Here is a 12,468-nt window from a genome sequence, read left to right on the forward strand (position 1 = left end):
ACTCAGAAAAATGGTCCCTGCCAGTGTTTTACTATTATATATGATGTTTCTGGATTAATACTACTGCTGCATTAATGTGTATGCTGCACTTTGTTGCTGTAGATGTTTATGGTTGTGCTAATTTTAACTCGTTTATATACTGTTGGGTAGTTTAATTTACAGCAATTAGGGCTGTCAAAGTTAACGTGATAATAACGCATTCATGCAAATTTGTTTTAATGCCACTAATTTCTTTAACGCATTAATGCAATCAGGATTTTTAGGTCGTAGCCGGCTCAGTTTTAAAGCTAGAGTGAGAATACTGGTATCATATGAAACTAGAAAACCTCAGGAATCCATGTCCAAAATAAATAAAGCTAAATAAGCTCCAAACTTAAGCAAAATTTTGGCGAGGAAAAACTAGCATTGCCATTTTCAAAGGGGTCCCTTGACCTCTGAGCTCAAGATATGTGAATGAAAATGGGTACTATGGGTACCCACAAGTCTCCCCTTTACAGACATGCCCACTTTATGATAATTACATGCAGTTTGGGGCAAGTCATAGTCAAGTCAGCACACTGACACACTGACAGCTGTTGTTGCCTGTTGGGCTGCAGTTTGCCACGTTATGATTTCAGCATATTTTTTATGCTAAATGCAGTACCTGTGAGGGTTTCTGGACAATATTTTTCATTTTTTTGTGTTGTTAATTGATTTCCAGTAATAAATATATACATACATTTGGATAAAGCAAGCATATTTGCCCACTCCCATGTTGATAAGAGTATTAAATATTTGACAAATCTGCCTTTAAGGTACATTTTGGACGGATAAAAATGTGTGATTAATTTGCAATTAATCCGGATTAAACATTTGAATTGATTGACAGTCCTAGTTTGAACAGATCCAACTGAGGTTTTTCATAAAGATGTGTCTGTGTGGGTCTTATATTCCTCACTATTGTGTCATCATATCAAATCTGCTGTTTTCAGTCTGACCCACACACACACACACACACACTGTGGCTGTGTCCGCTGGATCTCTCTCCAGCTCCAAAGAGGAAGCAGAGAAAAACTAGGTGATAGAGCGGTGATGGGAGGAAAAAAAAGGTGGAAGCTGTCTAATTTCAAAGAGAAAGGGAGGTCCTGTTCAAACAACCGACAGAAAGAGGACTGGAAGTCAGATGGGATGATGTGGAGATAGGACTGGGAGCCAGATCAGAGACAGTGCAATGAAAAACAAGAGTATTCAAGGGTAGACAGGATGAACCTCGAAAATTTAAGTTGTATATCAAAAGCAGCGTCAGACTCTTTGAAGCGCAGCAGTGATGTACTGGCAAGTGATGAATGTGATATTGACAAACTACTTAAATATGGATTTCACTCATGGAGCGCTGCTTCGAGGGCTGAACTTCAGTGGGAAGTCTTTGAAACAACATCCCTCTCTCCATCAGGCTGTGACGCCTCTCGGTTCACTTGCTTGTATGTTTGTCTCCCGGGAGGAGCGACAGTTAGTTGACTCTTTAATTGGAAGCTTTGAGGCTTGAATTCTAAATCGCCAACAAATACGTCAACGGCATATATATATTACATGTAAACGGCAAACGCACACCTGGAAATTCGTCATCAGTGTCAGCAAAGGTGTTCTCTGCACATTGTGTTACTCACACTTCTCGATCACACATGGTGTTTCTACTTATTATTCATTGAAAGGGCAGCGACAGATGTGTTGAAACACTACGTACCATATATGTGGTAGATAGTTTCGCACCACATGCTGCTGTTATTATGGTATACTTCTCACTTTACAGAACAATCTTAGCAACATTAATCAGATGTACTGGTCCCACTTCCATGAACACAACATTCACAGAGTAGAGGTGTATCTCATAGATGCACAGATGCAGCGTTTGAGCCACAGCGTGCCATTGAAACAATTGCATTTTTCGGCGATTGGATGGCGAGCACTTCTGTTGTGGAAACTGCTCAGCAACCCCCTTATTGTTAACCTACCTAGGAAAGCCATCCATCCTCTGAATGCTCTAGGTCTCTAATTTGGGGTTGGAAAATGTCATGAGGCTTGGGCTCATTGGATCCAAAAGAGGTCTCAGCTTTACAGTGATACCCAATTTATGTAATTCAAAACTGTTTAGGGACCCCTGTATGCAGAAATATTCAAATAAACAAATAACATATTCATACTGCAATCAAAAAACGTCATTGTTTTTGTCCAAAACTGCATGTGATTATCATAAAGTGGGCATGTCTGTAAAGGGGAGACTCGTGGGTAACCCATAGAACTAATTTTTATTCACATATCTTGAGGTCAGAGGTCAAGGGACCCTTTGAAAATGGCCATGCCAGTTTTTCCTCGCCAAAATTTAGCCTAACTTTGGAGCATTATTTAGCGTCCTTCGTGACAATCTAGTATGGCATGGATTCCAATGGATTGTTGTTGATGTTACCAATGGGTTCCTTCGGTTTTTCTAATTTCATATGATATCCGTACCTCCACTCTAGCTCTTAAACCTGCTACAGCCTCTGAAAGACAGTAAAGTCAGTCAGGATTGCCCGTGATCCCACTGGTCTCAGGGGGTAAATCTGGATCTGCAGATATTCATCGCTGAGCAGCAGCTTGTTTTGCTAGCCTATGAAGCTATAGCATTAGCAAAGATTAGCTAATTTAGCAAAGGGGAAACCGAGAGCTGTCAATTTAGGGGATATATGATATTTTTAGTCCCCAGCGGTTCATCATTATTACCTTGACAACTACATTAGCAGTTGCCAGTAAAGTTAATTATATTTCAAAATGTAATAACTGGAATAATGAAAAAGCCAGTGCAGCTATCAGCACTAAATGTGAGCTACAGTAAAAAGTCAAACTAATATTTGTCAGATCCTGGTGAAACAAAGGGGTGTCCTTTTTCGAATACCCTTTTCATACATATGAGTTTATAATTTCCTAAAGATTGTCATTTGCATATAGTGTAATCACCAATTAAATTTGTTATACAGTATGTCTAATGTTATATGTCTAATATTATTTTGTAGCAATCAATGGTCGTACAGTTTTCACAGTATTGTTCATTGCCCCCCTGGATGAAGCATGACTCCCTAGGAAAAGTACTTACTTTGCTCATTTGACCCCTCCCAGATCTTTCTAATAATGTTATGACACTCAATGAAAAGGCGCTAAGTGGTAAAATCTGCAAGAACAAAACTTAAATCTGTTTGTAATGTCAACAAATCCACAAAATCTTCCTTGAACAGCAGAAAGTCAGAGGTAATATGTACCCACTTCAGACATGGAGCCGCGCGCAAATCAGCTTCTGATTTCAATAACAATGAATGCCTCAGTTTGAAAGCAACTACGTACGTCACTCAAGCATCTCTGCTTCTCGGTGCGACGAGGAGGTAGTTGACTGGAAATTCTGCTAAATGGCATTCAAGAGAGCCTGAAACGTGTTTCTTTTCTCCTCCTAGCGAAAGAACAAAGGAGTGTGCTCCGCTTGCCCCCCTCTGCCAGCTCTGTAACTCATCAAAAGACAAAAAAAGCTAAAAGCGTAGAAAAAAAATCTCATTACAAAGACTATTTCCCTCATCTGTGTGGTTCAGTGAGGAAGCAGATTGCATTTCTGTACTTCATTAATAAATGAGTATGTGAACAATGGCAGAGTGATGGCTCCATTGTCTTGAAGCCAAAGTCTGAGGCACTCTGAAGGCCAGAAGCAAGATAGTCATTATGCTGCCTATGCTTTCCAGCCCACAAGTCTGAGGATACAAGTTTGCATGAATAACAGTATCAGTGAATAACACTGTGCTTCAGTTTGATGTTACAGCTTTGCTGTGTTAGCACTTGAGTCCTTATCTTGGACAAACTTTGTTCTGCCCACCTGTTTCTTATCAGCCAAGTCAAGAATAGATTTAATAGCTGGACAATTATTTGAGAAAAGATTAAAAAAAAGAGTGTGATCGCACATGAAGGAGGGAAGAAAAGTGAGGACTTATTAAAGGTCAGAATCATAGACTGTGTATAAAGATGGACGATGCGTCTCCACTTCCTCCCACTGTACTAAAGGGAAGCCAAAATATATAATATACAGGAGCTGCAATCTTGAGATTTTGACATCATTTGGAGCAGAGTCTGCTACTGGTGTAAGAAAATATCAAAAAACAATTCAATATTAATATTATGTTTTGTGATACTGTATTGATTCTCAAAAACACTGTAATGATTTTAAATTAATAGTTTACATGCAAAGATTAACTCAGTCAGTATTTTATTTTACTCAGATTTTATACATATGGTGGTCTTTATACTACATCCTAAAATTAGATTAAAAAAATCGCCTTACTTACAGTTTCGCAATATATTGAAATGTAACCAATGTATGATGATACGTATTGTATTGCCAGATTCTTTCCAATACACAGCTCTAGAGTCTGCACAGTAATGATCGGGCGATGGAGCTGCAGTATCGAGGTCACCCGCCCGAACCAATCGCGAGCCGAGCATGGACGCAGGTCGTCAGCGAGAGAGACTCACAGCTGCCAATCATGACGTCTTACTCCCTTTTTTATAGCGTCAAATAACTAATTAAAACCAAAATTATCAGAAAAATGAATACGTCAACATACATCAGCGTGATAAGAACTACCTAAAATAACAGAAATCATCTTTGGGGAAATATATTTGTAGTGTACTTTGACTTTTTAGTTTGACCCATGGCCCATCCGCTAACATGGAGGAGGAGGGATTTATGACCTAAACTGCAGCCAGCCACCAGGGGGCGATCGATATGTTTTGGCTTCACTTTTGGGGAGCTGTCATGTCGTCCAGAATACAAGCAAAATGACTAAAAGAAGAGGAAGGAGCTGAATTGCGTTGGGAGGAGAGCCTGAACAGAAAGCACAGATGGATTAAAGGCATTGGACAGCCTTGTTGTGGAAAGGATTTTTTTTTTCTCTGCAAAATTATTTCAATCTGTTACTTTTTAATCATGTTTTTAAGCAACAGCTTTGAAGTCGGGGATTTTGAGGGAATTGACATAGCGGCACCTGCTGATTTCTTTTTTTTTAAGGATTAAAAAAAAAAAAGAAAACGTTGCCTCATTAAAAGCAGCCCCTTGGCCCCTACATATTTCCATTCAGCTCATGAAATGAGCTTTAAAAGGCACAAAGGGTCTCTCATCAGAAAGCTTCTTCTTCAACTTCACATCTATATTTCTCAATCGCGATGGGCTTGGATAAAAGTGACTGTTAGTTTCCATTTATACAGTTTGACAGAAGATGATTTCATTTTTGACTCCCCATTTGTGAGATCGCCATGGGGCTTTTTGCATAATGTGTGACATATTTCCTCATGGAAATGATGAAACTGCAGGATACTGAGCTTAAATACGGTGACAGCTTAACTAAAGCAGGTATCTGACACAAGTAGCCTCATAGATACTGTATCTGAGTCCTTTTTATCATAGCAAGACTGAAATAGTGTGATTTGCCCTTCCAACATGTGAATGTTTTACAAAATATTAAAAGCATTTTACAGTAAGTCATTATCTTGTCTTTCACAAATAGAGACATTGACTGTAGCCCTAACCTTTATCCTCTCTACTCACGATGCTATTTATCTCACTTCCACACATTTATCCCATCTGTGAGCCACACAACATATTTCACCTCTCAAACAAACCCTTCTCGTTCCTTTCTTGTTAATGAAAGCATCGCAGTGTTCATGCTTCTCCACCTACACACTGTACTAAGCTCGCCGCTGCCGTGCTAATGAGATACTTTTCATAATTAGCTTGAGATCTGTCTCCCAATAAGACAGACAGTGAGCGGCTAATTAATCACAGCGCATTAGCCAGCCTGTATGTTTACTCATATCTATTTACCTCGTTTTATGGTATTGCCCGCTGTTTTCGTAGTAACGGCAAGCTGTTGGATTCTCCGAAGAAAGCCAAGGTCAGACATAATTGATTTTTTTTTAATAAAGCCTAGAGAGGTACAGTATGGTAATGCAGGACATTTAAATTCAGACACATTGCTTGTTTAGACATCAAATGAGACAGCAGGAACAGCCTGATTCTCGCTGTCAGTCTGACTTGTTATTTGCGGTGAATGATTGCAGAATGCAGACGGAAATAAAAAGTCCTCCCTCAGAGTTTGAGGAAGAGGCGAACAGCATATGACACATCAGAGCCAACATAAAGGCTGAAACATATAATTAATGCAGAGTGAATGTGTACGGCAAACTGAAGTCTTGTGAACCCGTCTTTGCCAGCGCTATCGACAAAGCAGCGTGCGCATGTGGGTCACTGGTGAGACACTAGCTGGCCATTCAAGCAGAAGCCACAGGGCTCTGGGGACCAGTGGAAGTGAAGGATTGACACATGAATATACTATGTGGGCGTGACACACACGTCACAAGAAGATGTGAGGCTGCGAGTGCCTCTGTGTGTGTGCTGGAAATAGAAAACCAGAAGTGACTGACGACCAGCTAACCTGTGTCAAACAACGGCGCTCTGCACAGCTTTTGCCCATTAACCTTGTTAACCCGGCACTTTAGAAGCCTACTCGGAACAGCGGTAGCAGTCTCCTAAAAAAGCCACTTCAGCTTAATAATCTAATGGACCACTGAGCTGGTCTCCCTTATTATCCACCACTACGATGTTCAGAGTGAAAAAGGCAGCAAAGGGAATATTTTCGAAATGTTCTTTACATTCGTAAATCAATCATGTTTAGCCATTGTTGTCAACCAGAGTGACTTACAGTTAGCACAATTGAATTCACAGATCTCTCGTAGTAAATCTTCAAACGCAGCAACCCCATCTTCAAAAAGAAATGTACCACTTTTTGTGTGGATGTCCAATCAGTGTTGACAGTAAATGTAGTCGATGGAAGCAATAAATTCCTCAGTGCGTGCTATATTGACCGAGAAAGCTGCAGTTCTACAGCTGCAAAATCTTTTGTTCTTCCAGTGACGTGACAGTGATTTACTTGGTATACGGAAGAACTACAGAGTGCTACTTCAGCTTTGGTAGCTGTGGGGCGCAATGCCACTCAAAAACATCCTTGTTCTCTTTGCTTGTGCGACATTTCCATTAGAAACACAGACCGTCAACATGGCAGAGGGATACAGCGGGGCGGGGGGGGGAAACGGGATGTAAAGCCGGCATATTTTCACATCTTACTCGGTGAATGAAGGATTTATTTCGACAAAACCAGAGTTGTTGGTTGTTGGAACAGTGGAAAGACTAACTTAGATGTGTATAGTGAGTTTTTATTTGTTTCTGTCCAGTTTGAATGAAGTGTATTTTATGATGAGTTAACAAAGGAATTAAGCCTTTCTTAGTTAAATGTTCAAGAAAGTGTATTTTTCCGCGATGCACCGGCACGGCTCCGCAGCAGGGGAAATCAGCTTTCTCGATCAATATAGCATGCACTGGGGAATTAATTTCTTCAGTGAACTACATTTAACATCAGCACTGATTGGACATCCATATAAAAGGTTTTAAATTTAACTTGTGATTTGCTGATTCCCCGTTCTACCATCGGAGCTACAGCCGTCCGTTGTGGATACCTTTGATTCTGTCTTCACCACATTAAACCTCCCTAGAGTGATGCAGCCATTCCATTAATCATAAGCAGATGCAAATTAATCGTCTAATACTTGTGTGAGGCTTCCATCACGACAAGTGCTGTGTTTTTTTTTTTTTTTATGCTTTGTGACAAACCTAGCGAACAGAAATGTATTCCAAACAGCACAACTGCACCACATCAAGTCCCAAGACCGTCTGATCCTCCAAAGTGGCACCATATTTAATACAGTCTATGGTATCCTGCATAGATATTGTAGAAATGACTCATTTTAATAAATGTTGGCAAATATACACTCTTTTTTTCTGTACAATACCATATAGAGTGGTGCAGGAATGACGTATTTTTGTAGGCCAATCGCTAACTAAGAAGTTAGAATCTCACAGGTTGACCTCGACAGAAACCCAATGGGATTTTTCCATTAGGCTTTGGATTATTGCAGAAAATAAGCTCAGTGGCAAACAAGTGTTTATGATACGTTTTGTTCTGTAAAATAATCTCCACAAATTAACACAAATTTTATGATTTTTTAAGTGTAAATGCGATTGCCAGAAGTAAAAAGCGAACGTTAGGCTATAAACTAACTACACCACGGTCACACAACGAGGCTGTAAAGGACGACGAGTTGGCGTTATGACGTTTTTGTAGTTTAATTTAGCCACTTGTTAGCAACCGCCTTTTTTAAGACACGTAAAAGACTCAAAATTAATGAGTCGGATATTTATTGATGTATTTTATATCATAGAACAAAACATAAAAATCCCTTAAGCTTGTGTTAACAACAGACCTTATTTCAGGCATCTAACTAAATCCCAATCAGTTTTAGGACTCATTCCTGCAGCACTCTATAAGGCCTAGGTTTACCAAGTTGAAGCACCACTTTGGTACTTTTCACTTTTCTGCACAGCTTTAACTACATCACTCCATGTATAGCTGTCACTGGAATGAAAAAATACAGGTTGACGATTGACTGAGATTGTGTTGGCACTTGTCACCTAATAAAATGATGTGTTGTGACAGAATAGACACGAGCATATACTCCAGACGAGTTTTGTTCATTCTCATGTGTAACTCAGTTCTTGAATATAAAACAGGTCTTGGTAGAGCAGAAAGCTTAAGATGTACACCAAATTGGGTTTCCTTGATCTCATCTGTAGCAAATAGCTGTTTGTATCGCCTACCTTTTTCATTTTCTTTGTTTCTTAGGGCGAGACGCCTGCACTTTGTCAGACAGAGCCATGCATAAAACAATGAGTCTATCTAAACCAGTGTGTTTCACTCTTCCTGACATGCTGTCTGTGTGATTTTGAAGCTTGTAGCTGCGGTGATGGCTCATGTCAGTCTTAGCCAGCTTTCAGGCACAGCGGTGCCACTTTTCCTGTTGTTCCAGACCAGTGAGTGTGGTGACTGTTGCACCCTGCTCAGCAGTCCGAGAGGATTACTGAACAGGTTTGGAGTGATGTAAAAGACTAGCAGGCAAATACTGCGGCGTTCGTCGCTGGCTTATTGGTGTTTTCCTACTGAATTACACAGAGTCGTGAGGTGCTTTCAGGGAGGCACAGATGGAGAAATCATGTTTTTAAATAACATATATTAACATATATTCTAAATTTAAAATGTTTGCGGGGTAAACAAAATATAATTACAGCTTTGAAATGTGTACAGTGTGTGTCACACACACACAGTGTGAATGCACTGAAGAAGCAGCTGGTGGTTTTATGAGCTTATAAACGGAGGTGTTTTCTGTGTATTACAGTTCTTGCCATCACCAATCCAGCAGCGTGACCGCAGTCAGTCATACATTGCGTGTCTTAGATGTACTGTAATTAAAACCTGGTTGGACAAATTAATGAGGCTTAACCGATACCTGTGCACTGCCCTGACACTCGGCCCCGGCAAGTTGTTGGAAAAAGGAAGGATTACTGGATAACTGTCTCTGCTCTGAACTGTGTCTGCCTGGTTGGACACCACTGCTTTAAGAGGGTGACTGCTGCAGAGTGTGTGTTTGTGTGTGTGTGTGTGTGGGTTTGTTGGGTATAGCTCCGACGTGCAAAGGGAGGGAGGTGTGATACAAAAAAAAAATATGTGGGAAGTGGTGATGAGAGGAAACAAGAGAGAAATGAGAAATAGCAGGGGAAAGAGACTGCTGTAAGACAGACTGGTGATGCTAATGTTCTTGTTTATTAATATTTTAGTGAGAAATCTCTCTCAGTACCCTCACTTATGAAACCCAGGAATGCCCATGCGCTCTGCCCACTGTGTGTGTGTCGATGTGTAGCTGTCAGTCTATCGAGAGCCAGAGGACATATGCTGGTCAGCCAGCTGCCCTCCCTACTGTCTCATCATTTTCTCTCTTTCTCCCTGTAGGGTGGCCATTACAGTGAGCCCCCTCAGGCCATGCCACAGCACACACACACACACAGTAGCAAACAATGGGAAAATGGTTTAGTAAGCATACACACATGCACACACTCTCACTTCATCCATCCATCCCAGCTCGAGGGCCTTGGTGAGTGGGCTTCAGCTCCACGCAGCAGCCCCATACCAGGGCCTTGGCCACATTAGCGCCCTGGCGGGAGATACGCCGGCTGGGCTCGCCAACAGCCTGCAGCTAACGTCCTCCCACAAGAGCTGGCACCCTTTAGACGAGCTGGAATGGTCACAAAGTGGGAAGAATGTAATCCGGTTTGACTCTTTTTTTTTTTTTTTTTTTACAGACACCGTGGGGCTTATTTAGGCCACTTTCCACTCTAAATAAATATGAAATATGAGTCCTGTATGTGATGTGTACTCACTGGGAATTATTGGATTAAATGGTTGCAGCACAGAGCAGGGTTAACGCTAAGAAAAAAAAAAGCTGTGATGCAGCAGTTATAGTACGTGAAGCCAATTTAAACTCCTTCACAGTGATATCACATGACAGCTTCATATGGTTTATATCCTTAGTGTAAGTATATCCTGCGGCTATGCTTCCTTCCCTGTGCGGATTAACACCTGAGTCATCGTCGACTGCCTCCGTTTGGTCTGAGTTTGCCCGCCTCCAGCCCTGCTGCTGTGATCACCCTCCAGTTGACAGTCATTAGGTTGAAATGTATCATACCTGCGTAGGGGATGGGGGCGTCTTTGTCCAGGGCCACCAGAGGAGGATCCAGCAGAACGACGTCGGTGTTCTCAGTGATCACCCCATGGTATGATGTCTCAATCCACGGCTTGTGTTTATTCACTGTGGAGAGAGAAAGCAAAGTGTGAGACGCGGGTGAAATACTACCAGGTGCAACAGAACTGTCAATCTTAACATGCTGAGATATACATCTTCTATTTCATTTCACCTGAGAAACTGGGTTCAACTTTGACATGCACACACAGACAAACACAGCGTACTGCAGCGAGAGTACATGCACTTTTTATTCTGTTCTTGGCAAAGCTCCTTCAGCCTCTGTTTCTACAAGACATTCTCATTTTGCTAATCTCCCCCGCAACCTCTTTTTCTCTCTTTGTTCTTTTCTTCCTTCAAACAATCCCTGCAGGTTTCAAAGCAAAGTGCCATGCTTGATCAATGACCACCACGGCGCTGCCAGCAGAAAACTGTATCCAAGGCCAAGTCAAAACAAAGTTCATGAGCTGAGGGCCTGATTAACAGCCATAATTGAGTAACGGCCCCGTGGGCTGTGCACGGCACCATGCCGACCCTCTTGCCATTTGTTTACCATGTAATGGTCAAAGGAAAAAGAAAAAAAGGAGGGCAAAGGAAAGCAACTGGAACCCTCAAGTACTACTTAGTGCTTTTTAGCTGGGCCAGAAAAAGCCACAAATTACATTTTGTCTGCTTTCAAGTTCAAGTTGGTGGACTGAAAATGACACAAAGCAAGGCTGTAATTTTTGGTCCCCTGAGAAACATCACTTTTTAAAAAAAGAACATTTTGTGTGGTTTAATGGGGAATGAAGTGCATATGCAACAATTACTCTCCATTCAGCGAAAGGAAAGCCAAACAACGTGGACTCTTTCTAAGTGCTAATCAAGCAATCATTGCAGACCACTTCAATTATTCACTGAATGTCAGTAAAAGCCACTTGGCAGTGCTAAAATGTGTACTTTCCAAACAAGCCAGACAGGCAATCGTTACCACATACTCTATAATGGGAGTACACAAAGAAGATGGCAATTTATTTTATTTTCATCACTTACATACAGTATTTACTATCTGTTTTCACAGCACTTCAAATCTGATAAAACACACATGGCCATTTTTTTGCTACTCTGAGTGCGTGAAAACTCATATTATATATAACACATATGCTCATACAACGGTTCGTATGATATCTTATGAAAAGTTATTCCGTTTTCCTACGAATGCCCAGCGTCAATTTCCACTCCAGTCTTTTCAAAATAAACTTTCATCTTCACAGGAAACAACTTGGTTAGGATTAGGCAACAAAACCACTTAGATAGGATTAGGAAAAGATCAACTTGTTTAGGATTAGGCAACAAAACTACTTCGTTAGGTTTAGGAAAAAATTGTGGTTTGGGTTAAAATAATATAGAAAGTGTCGTAACTTAAGTACGGAAGTTACGTGACAATTACATTAACGTTGAATTTTGGTTTCACACAATACACAAACGCCAGTCTCCTGGGCGAAAGTCTGGTATTTTTTGACCCACCTATCCACCCCAAACTCCTCCACTATGTGGTATTCATTGCTATTTATACTTGTTCGTGGATTATATACAAATTGATTTGTTGGGATATATACGAATTACAGTGCATTTACTTTTTGTAGGTATAGCTACGAACGATGTAAGAGAACAGCCTGGAAAAACAGTTAGCAAGCTTGCAGGGAAGTCAAAAAAGTTAGCTTAAAGTAATGAATAAATGGTTTAAATGGTCTACTA

At 40.8% G+C, this 12,468-nt stretch overlaps 1 protein-coding gene across 2 annotated transcripts in view; it reads right to left on the bottom strand.

Moving 5' to 3' along the window:
* LOC141771235 (calsyntenin-2-like) overlaps positions 1–12,468 on the bottom strand; it is a 269,674-nt gene that overhangs the window by 154,386 nt on the left and 102,820 nt on the right. For both annotated transcript variants that reach the window (XM_074641282.1, XM_074641281.1), the window contains exon 2: positions 10,678–10,800. In XM_074641282.1, coding sequence (XP_074497383.1) covers positions 10,678–10,800 — 123 coding nt within the window. The remainder of the gene's footprint in view (positions 1–10,677; positions 10,801–12,468) is intronic.

Source organism: Sebastes fasciatus, chromosome 7 (assembly GCF_043250625.1).
Source record: "Sebastes fasciatus isolate fSebFas1 chromosome 7, fSebFas1.pri, whole genome shotgun sequence".
NCBI lineage: Eukaryota > Metazoa > Chordata > Actinopteri > Perciformes > Sebastidae > Sebastes > Sebastes fasciatus.